The sequence below is a fragment of the Erigeron canadensis genome, chromosome 9 (genome assembly GCF_010389155.1).
Source record: "Erigeron canadensis isolate Cc75 chromosome 9, C_canadensis_v1, whole genome shotgun sequence".
NCBI classification, from domain to species: Eukaryota; Viridiplantae; Streptophyta; class Magnoliopsida; order Asterales; family Asteraceae; genus Erigeron; species Erigeron canadensis.
In genome coordinates this window covers 27160580-27179678 of record NC_057769.1, presented here as the reverse complement: position 1 = coordinate 27179678, position 19099 = coordinate 27160580, and the positions used below count along the sequence as shown (strand labels likewise).

The 19099-nt window shown below is 30.8% G+C and overlaps 2 protein-coding genes across 2 annotated transcripts; both read right to left on the bottom strand.

Moving 5' to 3' along the window:
• Positions 1 to 2144: 2144 nt before the first annotated feature.
• Positions 2145 to 3751, bottom strand: LOC122583454. Its single transcript, XM_043755856.1, has 2 exons — positions 3194 to 3751; positions 2145 to 3119 (listed from the first exon to the last, which is right to left on the bottom strand). The coding sequence occupies exons 1-2, from the start codon at positions 3749 to 3751 to the stop codon at positions 2145 to 2147; spliced, it is 1533 nt and encodes a 510-aa protein (XP_043611791.1).
• A 5269-nt stretch (positions 3752 to 9020) lies between these two features.
• LOC122581844 (fructokinase-2) lies at positions 9021 to 13832 on the bottom strand. The gene is made up of 4 exons (XM_043754151.1): positions 13333 to 13832; positions 10594 to 10926; positions 9713 to 9829; positions 9021 to 9481 (listed from the first exon to the last, which is right to left on the bottom strand). The coding sequence occupies exons 1-4, from the start codon at positions 13744 to 13746 to the stop codon at positions 9350 to 9352; spliced, it is 996 nt and encodes a 331-aa protein (XP_043610086.1). The 5' UTR covers positions 13747 to 13832; the 3' UTR covers positions 9021 to 9349.
• Between the last annotated feature and the right edge of the window lie 5267 nt (positions 13833 to 19099).

Below are 19099 nucleotides of genomic sequence, written 5' to 3'. Positions count from 1 at the left end.
TAATACTTCAATTCCTAGAAAATATTTCAATTTTCCAAGATCTTTGATTTTAAATTTTGAACTCAAGAAATGCTTAACACTTTGAATTTCTTTCTCACAATTTCCAGTAATAACTATGTCATCCACATATACAAAAAGAGCAACAAATTTATCATTTGCATTTCTAGTAAACAAAGAATAATCAGATTTACTTTGAACAAATCCACATTCAAGTAAAGCACATGATAACTTGAAATTCCATTGTCTAGTTGCTTGTTTCAAACCATACAAAGACTTATTTAACTTACACACCAAGTTAGTATCATTGCATGAATATCCTTGAGGAATATCCATGTACACATCTTCATTCAAGTCACCATACAAGAAAGCATGGTTAACATCTAATTGATACAAAGACCATTTATTACTAAATGCTAATGTAAGAAGACATCTAACAGTAACCATCTTCACAACAGGAGAAAAGGTTTTATCAAAGTCTATTCTTACTCTTTGATTAGACCCTTTAGCAACTAATCTTGCTTTATATCTTTCAATTTCACCATTAGCTTTGTATTTGATTTAAAAAATCCATTTACACCCAATAGGTTCTCTATCAGGTGGTAAAGTAGTTAATTCCCAAGTATTATTTTTATTTAGAGCCTCCATTTCATCATTCATAGCATTTACCCAATTAGAATCTTTAATTGATTCAAAAAAGGTTTTTGGTTCACAACTTTTATTCAAACTGGTTGTAAAGCAAAACAATTCAGGCTTAAGATGTGAATAATTAACTACTTTATTCAAAGGGTATTTAATTTTTTATGTTAGTTCAAAATCTTTTAACCTTGTTGAAAGAGTTGTATGTCTTGTTGACCTTCTAAGATTGAGATCCTCATTATTTTCAACCAAATTGTCCTCAGAAATATTTAAACTCATATCAGGTAATGTAGTAGCATGCTCAGCAGATTGTCTGGTAGACTTTTCTGTATCAGTATGTGAAGATTGATCACTGGTAGCACTAAAAGTACTGCTAAGTGATGACTTATCACTTACATGATCATCAAAACTGCCAAAGACAAACTATGGCTCACTGCCAACATTATGATCACCCACTTTTTCTTCCTCATCATCATTGGACATTGGATAGGCATTACTCTTAAATGAATTAGTAGTATCAATATTATCAAAGAAATTAAGATGATTCGTAGAACTTGTAATAGAATTTAGAATCTCTTTATTATTCATAGTATAAGGAAAAATACTTTCATAAAATTTGACATCTCTAGAAAACACAACAGTTTTAGACTCAAGACTAAACAACTTGTAACCTTTTTTTGAATTGGAATAGCCAACTAAAACACATTTTTCAGATTTAGACTCAAACTTGTTAGACACATTTAGTTTAGTAGCAAAACATAAACATCCAAAAACTCTTAGATGACTTAAATTTGGTTCAAATTCATATACTAACTCATGAGGAGTTTTGCCTTTTAGAATGGAGGAAGGAGTTCTATTAATCAAATATGTAGTAGTTAACGCACAATCAGTCCACAAATACAAAGGAATTCCCCCCTGAAACATAAGAGACCTAGCAACATTAAGAAGGTGTCTATGTTTCCTTTCAACCACCCTATTTTGTTGGGGTATATAAGGAATAGAAGTCTGATGTAGTATCCCTTTAGAGTGAAAGAAAGAATGAATTTTATTGTTAACAAACTCAGTTCCATTATCAGTTCTAACTATTTTAACTTGTACAGAAAATTGAGTAAAAACCATGTTTATAAAAAAATTAAATGATCAAACACTTCAATTTTTGATTTCATCATAAAAGTCCAGACAGCTCTTATATAATCATCCACAATAGTTAGAAAATATTTAAAGCCTTCCTTGCTTGTGACCCTATAAGGACCCCAAACATCCACATGTATTAAATCACCAAAAACTTTTGTTTTATGTTCACTCAAAGGGAAAGGTTCTCTAATCTGCTTAGCTTTGTGAAAAATATCACAAGGACCTTTAGAACCAGAGGTAATATTCAGTTCTTTATATAAAACAGGTAATGCTTGGTCTGCAGGATGACCAAGTCTCATATGCCACAAGAATTTAGAATCAGAAGGAAGTTGAGTAGAATTACAAACCACATTAGAGCAAGCAGAATTATCATCTTAGAAGTATAAACCACCATGTTGACTACCAGTCCCCAGAACATTCTTTTGAAGTAAATCCTGTATGTAACACTTATCTTCATCAAATCCTATATACAACTTATTATCTCTAGCAAGTTTCTGAACAGACATAAGATTCACATTGTATTTAGGTACAACAAGAACATCAAAAAGAACAATTCCATTTTTTAAATGAAGATTACCAATTTTGGTTACAACGGCACAAGTACCATTTGGATGTCCAATTTTAAGATTAAGATCATAAATATCAACAATATTAGAAAGTCCTTTTTCAGAATTAGTCATATGCTGATTTGCACCAGAATCCATAATCCAAGCAAGAATAGCATTATATAAAGCAGTATGACAACTAAAGAACCAAGAATTGCTGCACAAAGGCATACCTGCCATATTGGCATGCAAACCAGCAGAAGTAGATGTAGAAGGAGAGGAAGAATGATTCTCTATTAAACTCAACAACTTAGATATTTGATCAATAGTTAAAGAAGACAGAGCAGAATCATTCACATTATTACCAGAATAAGCAGACTTTGAATCCACACTCACATGATTGTTAGAGAATTTAGAATTATTCTGATGATTAGGCCTTTTATATCCCAACTGAAAACACCTTTCAATAGTATGTCCAATTCTATGAGAGTTTGTACATTGAAGATTAAGATTAGGAGGTTTGAATGTTCTAGCATTGTTATCAAAAGTTCTTTTTGATTCAAAATTATTATCAAAAGTCTTTTTTGTATCAAAAGGAGGTTTAGAAGGTTTAGAAGAATTGTTTCTGTTGAAATTGCTTTTTGCAGAATACACATTAGCAGAATTAACCTTATTACTTAACCCAGCCCTATGCGATTCTTCTTTGAAAATAATTGCATAAGCAATCCTTACATTAGGTAAAGGTTCTTTAGTTAGAATATTAGACCTTACACCCATATAAACATCATCCAAGCCCATAAGAAACTGCATTAACCTAAGTAAATCATTATGACTCTTCACAGTAGCAGCAGCAGAACAAGTACAAACAGGCAGTGTACCATAGAATCATATTGTTTCCAAAGAGAAGTAAGACTATGATAATATTCAGACAGAGAAGCACCATTTTGAGTCAAAGAATTGATTTTATGATGAATATTAAAAATGACAGACCCATCAATCTTATCGTATGTATCCTTAAGTTCTTGCCAAACATTTGCAGCATTTTTAGAGAAGATTTGAACAAGATAAAGTTCTTGTGAAACACAACCTAAAATCCAGTTAAGCACAACAACATTGCATCTATCCCATTGACTAGCTAGAATAAGATTATCTACAGATTTCAAGCAAGTTCCATCAATAAACCCTATTTTGTTCTTAGTATATAAAGCAAGTTCCATAACACATGACCACACCTTGTAATTATCAGTACCAAGCAATTTTAAACCAATTAAAGGAGTACTAACAGTATCACTAGCATGCAAATACAAAGGATCACCCAAATCTAACTTGCTTATTTCAGTAATTTTAAAATTAGATTCACTTTCAGATTCTTCATCATGCACAGAATGAGGTGGAGTATTACTAGTATGAAAAGAACCAGGAGGAGTATTCACCATTTTCACAAGTAATATGAATCAATCAAATAAGCAGATAATTTTCAAAAATAGACAAAAAAACAAGCAAATAACAATTAAGTAAGCAAGCACAGAACAACAATACCAAATAAATGAACAAATAGAAACAACCAAATAAAAGAATCCACAAATATCTTCTTCTCAAAAAAATTGTAGAAAAATAAATCTTAATCTCATAAACGTGTCAGTGACATGATTCCTAACCTCTCAAATGAAGACAGGTCAAGTATTAAAACGAGTGTTTATATGAGATTAAAGACAGAAAAAAACTTTGGATATATATATATATAGAATGTTTTAGACTTGAGAAGAAAATACAAGTAGAATCTTACACAAATAATATAGAGAAAGAGAAGAATACAATACAGTGATTATAAGCCGATGGAAGAGGAACCCTAATCCCTCTCTTGATTCACTTAGTCAAGAGAAGTAATCAGGATCTGAAATTGAACTTAGAAACCCTAATTTTCTTTGATTCTCTTAGTCAAAGAAAAAAATTAGGCAAACTAACAAGGACAGTAGCAGAAGAATGTAGATAAAGGTTTCCAAATGAAACCCGAACACAAGCGAATTAAAAAACCCTAAAAAAATTAGAATCTAGGGTTCCAAATAGTGGAATACGCCCTAGATCTAATCAGATCAAGAAGAAATCAAATCAATAATCACCGATAAATAGTGACGGCTTTGATACCATGAAAGAAAGCAACAATCAATCCAGATAATCTCTCAAACAACCAAGACGAAGTGATAAGATTTATTATTATGAATGATTAATAAGAAGTGTTAGAGATTATTACATATCAACTCAAATAATCATCAATGATGATTATATTACAGAACCAGATTATATATATATATATATATGAATATATAAAGAGAGAAATATGATTGATGAATATAAGCAGCAACAGCAACAAAGGATTCTATACTCAACCCTAAATCGATCTTGTTTATATAACATTTTCAATCTTCACTTTAGTTCCTCTTCTTTTCTTCTTTACCATTCAAGTCCCTCGGCTTTAATCGTTTACTTTTGAACAATAGCAGTCCATCTACTTCTAATAACCTACAACTCAACTTAAATCAAGTTAGTTTACAAATAACAACATGTTTAAATGATAAACTTGATAAAATTGACATAGTTTTAACACGTTTTCAAAATTTTTATTTGTTTTCTAGAAAATAAAAATTCCTTTCACTTTATAGAAAATTTGAAATGAAAAATTAGAAAACATTTCTACAAAGGAAACACGCTCTTAGCTTCTAGTATATAAAGACCTTTATAAACATATATAAGGTCCAGGTTCTAGAAAATGAAAGTTTAACCAAAGAAAATAAAAACTTTACTTCATTGAACAAATAAACAAAGTGTCATTGAAGATATTATGACAATACCTTTCTTTTGGTACAATGTATACTCATTCACTTTTTAAGTATAAAAACATTTGACCCAATTTGAGGTCTAATTTGGAGTATGTATAAGTACGAGTTAAGTGGTGTTTGTACGCTACATATATATAACTAGGGGAATGACCAATCCTTTTAATTTATAAACCAAAAATTCATCTTAATTTTATAGAATGATAACATGTAGAAATTATATATGAGATTAAAAAAGAAATCAAGTGGAATCCACTTTTCATATTTATATGTTTTTAGTAAGATTTTTAGGCTAAAATTTAGGAGTATTAATCATTTTCCATATAACTATATGCTTATAACTATTATATATTGTATTGTATAATCATGTATGTATTATAATAAACGATGTAGTTTTAGTGCCAAACTTGAAAACAGGACTATCTGTATAATTTTTGTATGGATGGATAAATACGTGTCTGTGTGCATTAGGGGTGTTCATCGGTTCGGTTTTCGGTTATTTGGTCTATTTGGTTCGGGTTTTTCGGTTTTTATTTTTCAAAACCAAAACCTAATTCGAAACCGAAAATCAAATTAGAATTCGGTTCGGTTTCGGTTTAAAACCGAAAAAACTAAATATGAAAAACACAAATTTACCATTTCTTTTTGTCTAAGTTGTGATTAACCAAAATAGGTTCATAATTTCAAATTTCACCAAAGTAGTAAATTTAAACCATATGGATAAACAAATAACATAAGTGAAACAACTAAACTCTTGTTTGTCATCATTATTAAAAATTACATTAATAATTGTCCATAAAAAAAAAGATACGAATTAAATATTTTTAATAATACATAATAATAATATAAGTTATTCGGTTTTTTCGGTTTAACCAAATTCATTATCCTTTACCCATAACCAAACCAAAATCCGAATATATAATTCGTTTTCGGTTACAAACCAAACCCAAAACCAAATTCAAAAATGGTTTGGTTTTTTTCGGTTTTTTAAACGGTTCGGTTTACAGTTTAACCGGGTAAAAACCAAACCGTGAACACCCCTAGTGTGTATAGCATTCAGGATATGTTGTTGTTTTAACATATAAATGACTGAATGGATAAATAATATTTGTATGAATTAAATTGACTTAATGAATTAAATATTTTTAATTAAGCCATGACTTATTTTATTAAGATCATAACAAATATTACCTTAATCTATTACCTAGCAAGCGATAGACAAAGATGAAATACTTAAGATAATTATCTCTAATGTAAGTTACCAGCGAATTATTTGTTATGATATATGCAATTTTAACATAGTGATGCCTTCATGATATATAAAGTTCGATTGGATGCAGTTTTTTATTTATTAAAAAACACATCTTCACAACATAAAAACAAAACATATTTTGCTCCCAAAATTTCTAGTATAGAAACATCTCTAGTTGAAAAAGACACATGTTAAGCCAATTGTGAGTCTAAATGATTACCAAAAATTGGTAGTGTACGTAGTATGAACAATAAGAGGTAAAATGTTTAGTATGAAATTACAGCTTAAATAGTTAGAGGTCCTCTTAAAGTACTAACAATATCAGTAAATCCGTAAATGCTACACTTCGTTAATAAGATGTAACACCCCAAGCTAGGCTCAGAATATTACTAAAAAAATATAGCGTATGCATAGGATTATCGTAGAATATGAACTATATGAATAAAAGGGATTCGGTGAATCCAACATCAACCACAAGAACATAATGCATAATACAAAATAAGGGGCAAATGAATCTTGGATCCATGTAAGTCTAAGCCCAAGTTCTAGCGCAATCATCAATCAACCACCATCTCTTGGATTCACTTGATTACCTGAAAAATGTAATAAACAAAGTCAACACTAGGTTGGTGAGTTCGTAGTAATGGATCACAAGGAACCATCGTCAACAATCACAATATGTATAAGAGGAAGTAAGAAGTGCCTTACAAGTAGCCTCTACAAGGCACAAAGTCAACCAAGATAGGTAGACAGATAGTAAACCTCGTCACATAACAAGCCAATAATATATCAACCGGAATGAGGAATGTGTGTCACAATTAAGCATAAGTAATATCAACATCAATGAGTATGCGAAGCAATAAGGATACATAAGGTGTATGTGCATGCGACATGATCAAGCAATGTATGAGTGTATATGACGTGTCTCTCAACAATCATTAAAAGTGCACAAGTTCCCCGGGGAGCGAACGACCTGGCACACATTTCCCATACAAAAGGGGTGTGTACGTTCCTGCTCATGTTTCCCACAGATTGGGGGTGCGGGCGTCTCATCAATATTCATATCATTACAAATGCGTGTTTAAGTTCCCCCGGGAGCGAACGACCTCGCACACGTTTGCCGTACAAAAAGGGTGCGTACGTTCCCACTCACGTTTCCCATAGATTGAGGGTGCGTGTGTCTCATCAATAACCATATCATTACATATGCGTGTTTGTCTCATTTACAAGTCCATCATTCGTCAAACCATCAAAGCATCTAAATCGATACGTCCATCATTCTACTTTCAATGAGTTCTCGATGCTTATATATAGGGTCACCCCTAATCTTCCCACCACATCTCAAACCCTTTGAAGGCATAATCGATTTCCATTTTTGTACAACTATCCTAAATATAACCATACCTATCACAATCATGTACATAATCAACCAAACGTGTAAATCAATCCATCATTCAATAAATCACGACCATCCATCCATCGATCAAACAATCAATCAAGACTATCCATCAATCAAATAATCAACCATAACTATCCATCAATCAATCAAAAATAAATCAGTCAATCAATAAGTCGTCAGTCAAATTAACCAAACAATCAAACAAGCACATATGTGTCCACTTTTCAGCTCGAATCTCAATTGAGTAGGGAGCTACGGAACTCACCTGACGCGTGCAATACAATCCCAAGATGAAAGGAAGTAGAACCGACGTCCACGATAGCGGAAACATATCATACACGTATCACATTAATCCTAAAGCATATAAAGAGGTAAGGTCTTATCAATATTGACCTAATATTACTATAAAAGCTTTATTATGTCCATTTATAAGGCTTTGATCCAACCGAAGTGGAATCATTACATTTTGTTTCACAATGACTCATCGGGACATGACCACTGTTGCTTAATCAAAACTTTTGAATTATTCAAACTAAGTTTTTGACTCAGAGGCCTATACCATTGGGAAGTAGACTCAATTACATTTCTGTGGCCGCTTGAATCGTCGGAAACGGACTTACGGTTCAAAAGTTATGATCATTACAAGAAAGATGAGTTCCGGCGTAAAGCGTGGCGTAATCAGAGGTTTTCTGACGTAAAGTAAAATTGGACTTTCCATAGGGGCGTAAATTACGGCCCAACTGGCGTAACTTGCGCTGGTTACTGAACAAACTCGACCAGCTATGCCCAAAATCAAGAAATACGAACCCAAACACCCCCAAGCACCTCCAAATCGACCTCAAACTCATTTTTGACCTCCAAATCGACCTCAAATTCATTTTTGACCAATTTGGGACCATTTTGAAGCTACATAACATGTTACTAACATAACTTGAACAAAACCCATCATTAAAACTCTTCCATATCATCAATCTAATATTAAATCACCAAAACCCTAGAAACCCAACATTCGATTTTTGACAACCAACAAGACCAAAGATGTTTAGAATCGACCAAGGAACATAATAAGCAACATATAATGATGATTCACAAATAATTTACATATTAAACAAAAGTCAATTAAGGAACATAATAAGTACCGATATTCCAATTAGATTCACAAATAATTTACATATTCAACAAAAGTCAATTAAGATCAATATAGTCAAATTTCACAGGTGTTACATAAACACTTTAAATATTTCTCTTTCAATTTTTTAACTAATTGGTAAATCCGTTAAAAACACAATACATGACCAAAAGAAATCAAGTAAAAATTTAGAGGATTAAAAACAAACCATCTAAAACTACACAAACAAAGCCCACTAGCGTTGAATCACTAAATCACGGGCTTTCGCTAATTGAAATGACTCAAACTCTTTGTCCTAATGCAAACCACTTATGTTGCTTTAACCGTTGCTTGCAAGCTAATACAAAACAATTTCAAAGAAATTTTTATTTGATGGAAAAAAAAGAAAAACGAAAGACACAACGATGGACATATTTGCTACTAATGTTGCGCATCGAGGAAGGTATGAACCTCCGCCACTGATGGAAGGGCCGGAATTGCACCCTTTTTGGTGGTGGTGATAGCTCCACAAGCACAAGAATATCTCAATATCTCTTTCAACTTTGCTTCATCCTGCATTTCAATTTCAAATGCAATTTTAGAGGCAGAAAAAAGGGTAATCTAACTTCTAAGATTTAGAATAAAAATGGGTCAATTGGGTATGTGTGCATTCAGAAATGCACTTTCACCCGTTAGACCTCTTGAAATAAAACATAACTTGAATTGACCCATTTTTGTAAAAGGGGTTAAAAAAACTATTTTATGTAATATCGAATTAAGTAAAGATTTTGTAATATTATGTACCTCTAGCACAGATTGGTCATCAACTAGCTTTGTTAGGAGGGCACCAACGAAAGAGTCACCCGCACCAGTTGTGTCAACTGCTTTCACTGGGAATGCACCGACCGTCCCATGGAAATGCTGCAATCGTCAAGATTCATATAACATAAGCATCATGTACGTATACGATATACGTATAAACTATAATAAAGAGTTATCACTGGTGAAAGACACTATCAAAGACTCATGATATGTGTTCTTTGGTCTTTACTTTGGCATCTTAATACAGTAAAACTAATACCTTTTTTACAAAATTACTTTTATAACTTTATTCAAGATCCAAGGCTTAGATTGAAAACTTTTGATTAATGAGTTTATAACTTTAGGCATGAAAAGCAAGGGAAATTAATAGTCAAATATGTAGAACTGATGATGAAGGTTTTGGTTCATTCATTATATTATTAGGACTTTATTCTTTTTTTAATGATATAAAGTTAAAGATGGCCCCTTTTGTGTACTATCAAAAGCAACTTGAAAAATATTTTATATGTTAAACTAATTGTATTAAAAACACCAAGGGCCACTTGATGGATGATGTTTCATTAACTTATAGCTTTAGTTTAATAAGACATTATTTAATTTTGAGAAAGCAAAAGTTGCACAACCCAAAAATATAACCAATGGTCAAACATACTAAGCTATTAACCCTCACCAACCATTGTATTTAGTACTTTTAATCATGTTTTTTTTGCTATTCCAAAAAAAAATCTCATGTTTAATTTGCAAATCCAGGAATCCAAAACATGTACAGTATGTTATAAAAGTATGTTATAAAAGTTATACATTACGAGTATTTAGCTAGAAGATTTAGTACTTAGAGTATAAAATTGGGATAGTAGCATTACCTTGGTGTAGTAATTGCAACCTTTGTCACCAAGAGTTACCAAAAGAAGCTTCAAGTTAGGATGCCATAGAGACATTGCAGCTTCATCATCAATCTTGTGACTTCCTGTGAGGAATTCAAGCTCGTTATCGCTCACCTTGATCACTTCAGCCTTGTCCCAAATACTCAAGATCTGCTTGCGGGCCTCTTCTGGTGACGGCCACAATGGCAGACGGAGATTGGGGTCGTATGAGAGAAGTGCCCCGGCTTCCTTTGCTACCTCCATTGCCTTAAGATGTGCTGATCTACAAGGCTCCACAATCAAGCTTATTGAACCATAATGGAAAACTTTGGCCTGCAAATTAACAAGCCACATAAGTTATTTGAGATTTTATCAGTTGATAAATAATAGTATCATACAAGACAATATTATAAAATTCCAACTTTGACAACAAATAGAAGAAAAAAACCTATGAAATCAAATTTCTTGGCAATAAATACAAGAGAATAATAATTACGAGTAATATACTAAATCTTACTCTGTGTATTAAAAAAAATTAAAGATTTTGTAATTATAATTTAATTTTAAAATTGTGTCTTTTTCTTGGGGGGTAAACTTGTACTAAATAATTAATATACTAAAGATTATTTAATGTGTACCTATCAAATTTGATTGTTACAACTTACAAGTCACCTTTCATTAAGAAAATTACTTAACCATCCACCAATGAATGAATAACACAAATGGATAACTACAAAATGTTTGATCATGTTATCAGTTTCACCATTTTCAAACAATTGATGACTTTACCATGGTTGCATTAAATGGTAAAACCAGTAATAAAAACATCAATACATAAATTCATTAAACAATAATATATGAATTCCTTAATTATAAATTAAGGAAGAGATTTGCCTAAACAAAAATAGCTAGACACAAAATGCCAAACATATTACGGAGTAGTACCTTAAAAAAGTTTTCGCAAGAAAAATTAAATTGGTATAATAATAAAAAATTAAAAATGAAATTGCTGCTAGCTATACTCAATAGTACAAAACCACGTGTAGATACACACTATATTCTTTGATCCAGTGCATGAAAAATGTGATGGGGCCCTCCATTTTCCACATCCACCATTATTTATGACAACTATGCACATAAAATAGACAATTTCTATCTTAATATTAGAGAAATAAAATTATGGATACGAACGTATTACGTATAGTATATCATCTTTTTCTAACCGTATGTTACTAAAATAACTTTTATTATTATATATCGTAACTGAATAAACTGATGGTATTATTGGTATACGATAAAAATATGATGAGGTGTACATATCACACTTTCAATCATATGTGTCAAATCAGTAATAACAGTATAAAAGTATCTAACTATTGTATTTGTTATAACAAAATAATATAAAAACAATTATATAAAAGGTGATTTCCAAAAAACACAGATAAAGAACATGATTTCGGAAAATGCATTCGATTAGCAAAATGTATGTTTTAAAACACAATCGTAAATACCCTTTTAATAAAACATTTTTTTGTATCCTTGTACATTTGTATATTACAAGGATATTACAGAGATTGGATCCTTGTACATTTATATCCAAAGATTCGAAATACATAATTTAATTGGCAATAAACCAAATAAATACAGTATTTTCCATATTAATATTGCTTTGAAGCCAACAACTTCGCAAAATTACTAAATAACTACACATCATAAACCAATATAGTTTTAAACTAGGATCTTTGGATTATCTGAATTCTTTTGGCAATATTCCTCTTGGATGCATTATGTTTTTATATATATGCATGACTACACCACCCAAATTAAAATCAAAAGAGAATATCAACTTGTGAATCAAAAAATTTTTAAAAAATAGAGTATAAAACTTAATACCTATCCTTTTTTTAAGACATTTTGTTGTAAATGATTTATTTTTTTATTAATATAAAATTAATAACTTAACATGAACACTCGCATTCGGGACTTTTTGAGAGACAAAACATCCATAATGCTTATACTATTCAACAATTTTCTCCTAAAATGACGCTGAATTCGTGAAAGTCAACAAAATCATGCCTTTTTAACAACTTAATCATGTACCAAAAATCAAAGGAGACGTGCGCGTGCAATAAAAGCTATAAGCGCGTGAACTCAACCCTCCACCGTCTAACCAATAAAAATATCATATACATAAATATAGCTTAGATGTAAAATATCAACTTTAATGTATAAATTTTTATCATCAAGAACTTGAAATCTCAAACATAAATCAACTATAAAAAAAAATCAAAATCTTTAAAAGCTACATCCATATATTTTGAAACTAGTTGGACCTCCAAGTAACTAAACATCTAGTGTGAAAATACTAAAAAGATATCAAATGTAAATGATAAACTTAAAAACATTATTGCATTAGATAAAGAATTTTTCGCCATTTACTATTTGAATTTTTTATTTTCTGTCACAATAAATCTGGTAACAAAAATGCATTTTTATGATTAACCAAGTAAAACATATTCCAAAAAAGCGCGTAAATTACACGCTCCTCACCATCCTCTCAGATTACAAAATGACATCACAAATATATATAGATAGATACAAAATCTACTACTACTTCTACAACTATAATGATATTAATAATCAATTATAATCATATGTTCAAAAAAATCATAATAATCATCATAATAATAAGCAAAAATATATAATGACAAAAAAAAAAGAAAAAAGAGAGAAACTTACAGATCTAATAAGATCAAGATTCAATTCATCAGGAGTCAACAACATATCAGCACTCGGATTCCGATAAAACATAAACTCACGTTCTCCGTCAGCTTTCAACGTCACAAAAGCTAACGCCGTCCTAGCTCCTTCATCAAAGCATATTCCGTCACCGTTAACTCCATTTTCTTTCAATATTCCGGCCAACATATGACCAAACTCATCGTCACCTAGTTTCCCCACAAACGCTGATCGCCCACCTAGTCTTTGAACCGCTATTGCCACGTTCGCCGGAGCTCCGCCTGGTGCTTTCAAGAACCCCGGTGCTTCCGCCAACGACACGCCGGAGACGGTCGGGACGAAGTCGATTAACATCTCGCCGAAACTGACGATTAGTGGGTGGTGGGGTTTGGTTGATGATCCGTTTGATGCCATTTTTTTTGTTGAAGTTTTGAGAGAGATTTGAAAACAGGGGAGATGTTTGTATATGTGTATATAGATCGGGGTGTATGTATAGGTTGGTGTATTGTATATATAGTGGAAGTGATGAAGGAGTTTGTGTAGGTGTAGAATTGGGAATTTAGTCAAATTAGGATTTTTGGATAAATTTTTATGGAATGGATTAGGAGTAGTAGTTAATACGAGTAATTAGGATTTTTGTTTTATCTTTATTGGATTTAAATATGGATAAGATATCAAATACAGATATTAAATACACCAAGTATTTTTTGTTTTTTTTTTATAAATTAAATAAATCAAGTAATTAATTCTAATAGAATATGAATATTAATTACAATAAATATATAATATAATAATATAATATACATTAAATAATATAGCTACAATAAATATTTTATATCATATCATATAAAATTATATAAAAGAATCAAGTTAACGAAGATGATGTTGTTTAAAATAAAGAGTTAATGAAGATAAAACATTTAACCAAAATATATATTTAAGATAATAAAAGTTAACCGAGTTTACGATATAAAGCACTCTCACTTGCATAGAAGTAAAAGCTTCTTACAACTTATTTAGGTGAAAGTGTGAAACGAAAGGAGATTTGATAATTTGTCGATGGTCAAAATTATCTATAAACTTTTATAAAAGGTATTCAAATTAAGTTTAAGCATATTTTTTATTCTCATAATACCCTTTACATTTACCTTATATTTTACACATCTTATTCCTAACTACCGAAATTATCCTTACAAAAAAATTAAACCCATAAAAATAAACCGATTTTTTATTCTAATTTAATTAACATTGATTTTTCGATATGGTTTCAAAACAATCGACAGAATCTCATAATATATTTTTGACACATTACCAATATAATGTGTTTATCTGCAAAAGTAGTTATGAAATTCCGTCACAATGCTCATTAAAATAAAAGTAAATTGAGAGTTATAATCTTCCAAAATCCAAAAAGTCGTGAATCTTAAGTGAATGAGCAATATTAGGAACAGATTTTCTCATGGGCAAATGAGAAGTGAAGTGGATAAGTACGACTTTATGACGACTTATTTTTTCCAAGTTTCGGGAATATGAATATTTTGCTTATAGTTACTTCACAAATCTATAAATGGAAATTAAAATAGGGTAGTTTTAATTAAAAAGAAGATAATTATCTTGTCAAACAAGTTTACGCTTAAATGTTGAAAATCATGAAAACCCACCAAAACATATTTAAAAGTATAATTAACTATGGCTAGTGCCTGGTAAGATTTAGCTAGATTATATATGTTTGTTGGAAAAATAGTAAATAGATTAACGTTTATTTGTTAAGTTAAGATTATTTCTAAAGACGTTCATTTTTAGTTCTGAATAAATATTTTACTGCATATTATTATGAGGTAAATCCAAATACTAATCTCGATTTTTGAAGAGATCAACATTATAAAATAACTAGAAGGGTGTCTCCGCGTTACAGCGATAATAGTATATATCACGTGAGATGTTGTGACAGTTATACAAGTTGTTTGAGTTACTTTCATGAGATGTAGCGAGACATCTAATTGTGGTAATTATCATTCTAAATATAAGTTGAGGATTAGATAAAAAAAATAATATGGTGTAAAAATTAACCATTTTAAATATATTTGTTAAGGTCATTTAAGGTTAGTTTGATGATATTGAAAAAAATACTGAATTTCTTAATATAGTGAAACCAATATATTTTATAACGGATTATAGATAAATAATGTCAAAGTGACTTATTACTCCTACGGTGATTAATCTCCTTTGCTTTTGTTTATGCATGGTTTCATTCAAGCACAAGCTACAGGGGTAGATAATTTTTTCTTTTATATACTTCTTTTAAGATAAAATTATTTTTGTACTATTTTGTTAATATTTTGATAAAGGTTGGTGGGATGGTTGTCAGAAGTGGCCCACGGTTTTTGCATGTAGTTTTTCTGTAGATAGATTATTTAACATATACTCATCAATGAACCCAATGCACAATTTGGAACCATGTTCGTGTTAGTTGTTTATAAATTTGTTATTATAGCAAGATCCAAGTTCGGTTTTTGAAGAAAAATGAAACAAACATAAAGCTTAAAGTCTGATTTGGAGAAAAATTAACAAAAGAAAACACAAAAAAGAAAAAGAGAGAGAGTATTTCGATAACTTCTATGTATCATTACACATAAAAAAGAGAACAAAAATCAACCATTTTTTACAAATCATCTTCTATCCTATAAACATACGAATACTTGGATAATTAGAACTTTAGGTACCTAGTTGTTGACTAGAGTCATCCTTAAAAACCAAATCACCCTATATTAATGGGTATGTTCGACAAAAACAACTGTATTGTATTTTATAACTGCAGTTTGCAATTGTAACTTTTAGTTGAAGACTTGGAGCTATAAGTTGTATCTTTTAAGTCGCGGTTAGTTAAAGATTTTTTACTTTAAAAATGTGATTGATATGATAATTGTAGATGCAAGTTTGAAAATATTTATAGAATTTTAAAAACTAGTTTCATCCAAACTAAAATTTTTTGAAACGCTATCTCTAGTAGTGTTTTATATTGTAGTTTTTTCTTTCAATTAAAAGGTAAAACTAATTGCATCTAAACAAAATTTTTAACACAATAATATTTTATTTTTCAACCTCGAAGGCTAAATCTATCAAAAAGCTTTAATTCATACATGTGTTCGGGATCGGATGCGCTAATTAAGATTCAAGATCGACAAGCCCTTAAATATCTTAATTCCCGTTTAATGCTATTGAACTAAACCTAAACGACCCATTGTGATTCCAATTTATCTTGTAATTGACATTTAGATAGAGTCGTAACTTAAGAAGTTGTACAAATGTAGTTTGACAAGAACACCTCTCACATGGATGCTTCCTGACACCGGTCATTATCTACTTCACAAAAAATAGATCAACTAAACTCACTTGGCATAATAAGACATGTTGGAGACAAAACTTATACCCAATCTAGCAAACCACCTTATCTCGAAAATGTCTTTTTAATTAGCTTAGGGAGCTCATATGTGTTTTTTGAGTACGGATATCATTTGAACTATTTGTTTTGACATTTCTGGTCACCAACCCATCAAACGCCAAACAAATTCATAATCTCACTGTCTCATTCATAGTGGCGGATCTTAAAATCCGTTTAGTAGAATGGGCCGAAAGTCATGTGACCAAGATATAACACTAAGAAAAATAATTAGAGGGGACCGAAAGTCACAAGAGAACAAAAATAACACTAACAAAAATAAATTTTCGAACAAATTACTGTTAAAAATATACTAGTGATCAAAAAAAACGGAGGGGCCCGGGCCCGCCCAAAAGAAATCCGCCTTGCTTATTCAGTTGATATTTTTTAACCGATCGTCGGCTTTTTATACAATGCTTACAAGAATGCGAGCGAGTCACTAAATAATGTTCCATTTTAAATAATATTTATCAGAAAACGTTACTCCGATCAACCAAATTTATTTGGACTTCACATACTAAAATTTACCCGTTTTGACTTAATCTTATTGGCTAGTCATTTTACAACATCAAGTCAATGATGGGATGGTAAAGTAGTTAGTTATTGTTTTACAATTATTTCTTAGTTTATATATGCTTTTTCATATCATTATATGGTCCGATTTTAATAAAGTCCATTTTAACAAATTTAAGAGGAACATTTACGTCATCCAAACGTTATTTTAATCAAAAATTTTATTATGACTGAATGACTAATTTATGATTCCATAAGTATTCATCTTTGTGAGGACTAAAATGAGTTTGACATGTGCAAGTGGTGATGTTAAGTACGTAGGGCATCGAGAAAAGTAATGTTAAGCTTTGAGTAAAGTTTAAAGGCATCAAAATCAATAAGATGATTGAAAAAGATATAATTAACATATTCTCTTATTTTGCTTAGAACACAAACAAAACTAATCTTTTCGAATAGACACTTCAAAACATACTCGATTATCATTTTTGTATTTATTGTTTTCTACGACCACATAAATATAAAAAACCAGTAACAAGTGTTATGTGATAGAATATGACACACTAGGACGCGTACAAATGGAACTATATATAGACATTTAGCTTAATGTAAATATGATATCAAGATTGTCTTAAATGAGAAGTAAATTTTGGTGCATTTTTTTCATTTATGATGGTATTCTAGTGTATTTGGATGAAAAGTAAGAAGGGGAAAACCACCCTAATATTGTATATTATATTATATTACTTACATAATTATTCTCTAAACTAGATGGGGGTACCTGTTCCTCGTAAGTAATTACATATATAAACCTGCAAACCCGGATTTTGATACTTTGTTAACAGCTTTTATAATCAGGTCCGTAATTACTTGAACCCGACTCATTGGCATACGTGTATCGTTGTATAAGTATGTAATATTAGAAACACCAATATATCGAAATATATTTGTTAACGATAGACCATGATTGATTTATCTACCAAAAAAATGGGCCAGTAGCCTTAATATGTAAGTTTATTAATGGGTTTGGACTTATAATCCCGGGCCAGATGTTGGAAGGATTGGCTTAATTGTCTTTGTTTATGCATCTTTTTACTTACTTTATTTCCTGTGCAGTAACTAAAGTTTATTTTCTTTAAGGACCTATTATGCCAAATGCTGTAAGTAAGAATTGGAGGACTGGAGCTGGACACACTAAAGAAGAAGGATGGTTGCTGATTTTAAGGAAAGAAGATACATGGCTGCTGCTGACACCACACCTCCTATATAATGTCACCAATCCCATCACCTAGGGTTTCTAACATTTCGTTATTTTCTTTTAGCCGTTTTCTTGTTAACCGTTAGTAGTAGTGAGAGATGAGAGTTTGTTCATTTTCCTTTTCTGTATTTTTCTATTTGTTAAAAACTATTTTAAAGTTTTAATGTTTAGGTTAAAATATGTATTAAACTTTTATTTTCTAATCTGATATAATGAGTATCTACATATATTTTTCTCTTGTTATTAAGCAATCTTGTATTATGATTGAGTTTTACATAAACTTTAAGTAATTTTAACATGGTATCAGAGCCAGGTTAGTCAAAAACTAATTTAATCTGTATCTATCTCGATTTGGGGATTTTCTCCTTTCTAGGGTTCATCCCAAAAATCGATTGATTATATACTTCTTCCTTTCCGCATATCATCTCGACTTTGTACTGCTCTCTCTAGGGTTCTTGTACTAAATCGATTGATTCTCATATTTTCTCATTCTTTTCCTCATCTTTCATAAGACTGTGGGAAAGTTGGATTGATTATATTATATCTGCTTGAGTGTGGGT

Bases quoted from the DNA above. Each gene is read 5' to 3' on its own strand.
- LOC122583454 (XM_043755856.1), bottom strand. From the start codon at position 3,751: ATGGTGAATACTCCTCCTGGTTCTTTTCATACTAGTAATACTCCACCT. The intron at 3,120-3,193 runs GTACACTGCCTG...AGGTTAATGCAG, and splicing joins GGAAACAATATGATTCTATG to TTTCTTATGGGCTTGGATGA.
- LOC122581844 (XM_043754151.1), bottom strand. From the start codon at position 13,746: ATGGCATCAAACGGATCATCAACCAAACCCCACCACCCACTAATCGTC. The intron at 10,927-13,332 runs GTAAGTTTCTCT...GTTAATTTGCAG, and splicing joins ATCTTGATCTTATTAGATCT to GCCAAAGTTTTCCATTATGG. The intron at 9,482-9,712 runs GTACATAATATT...ATTGAAATGCAG, and splicing joins ATGACCAATCTGTGCTAGAG to GATGAAGCAAAGTTGAAAGA.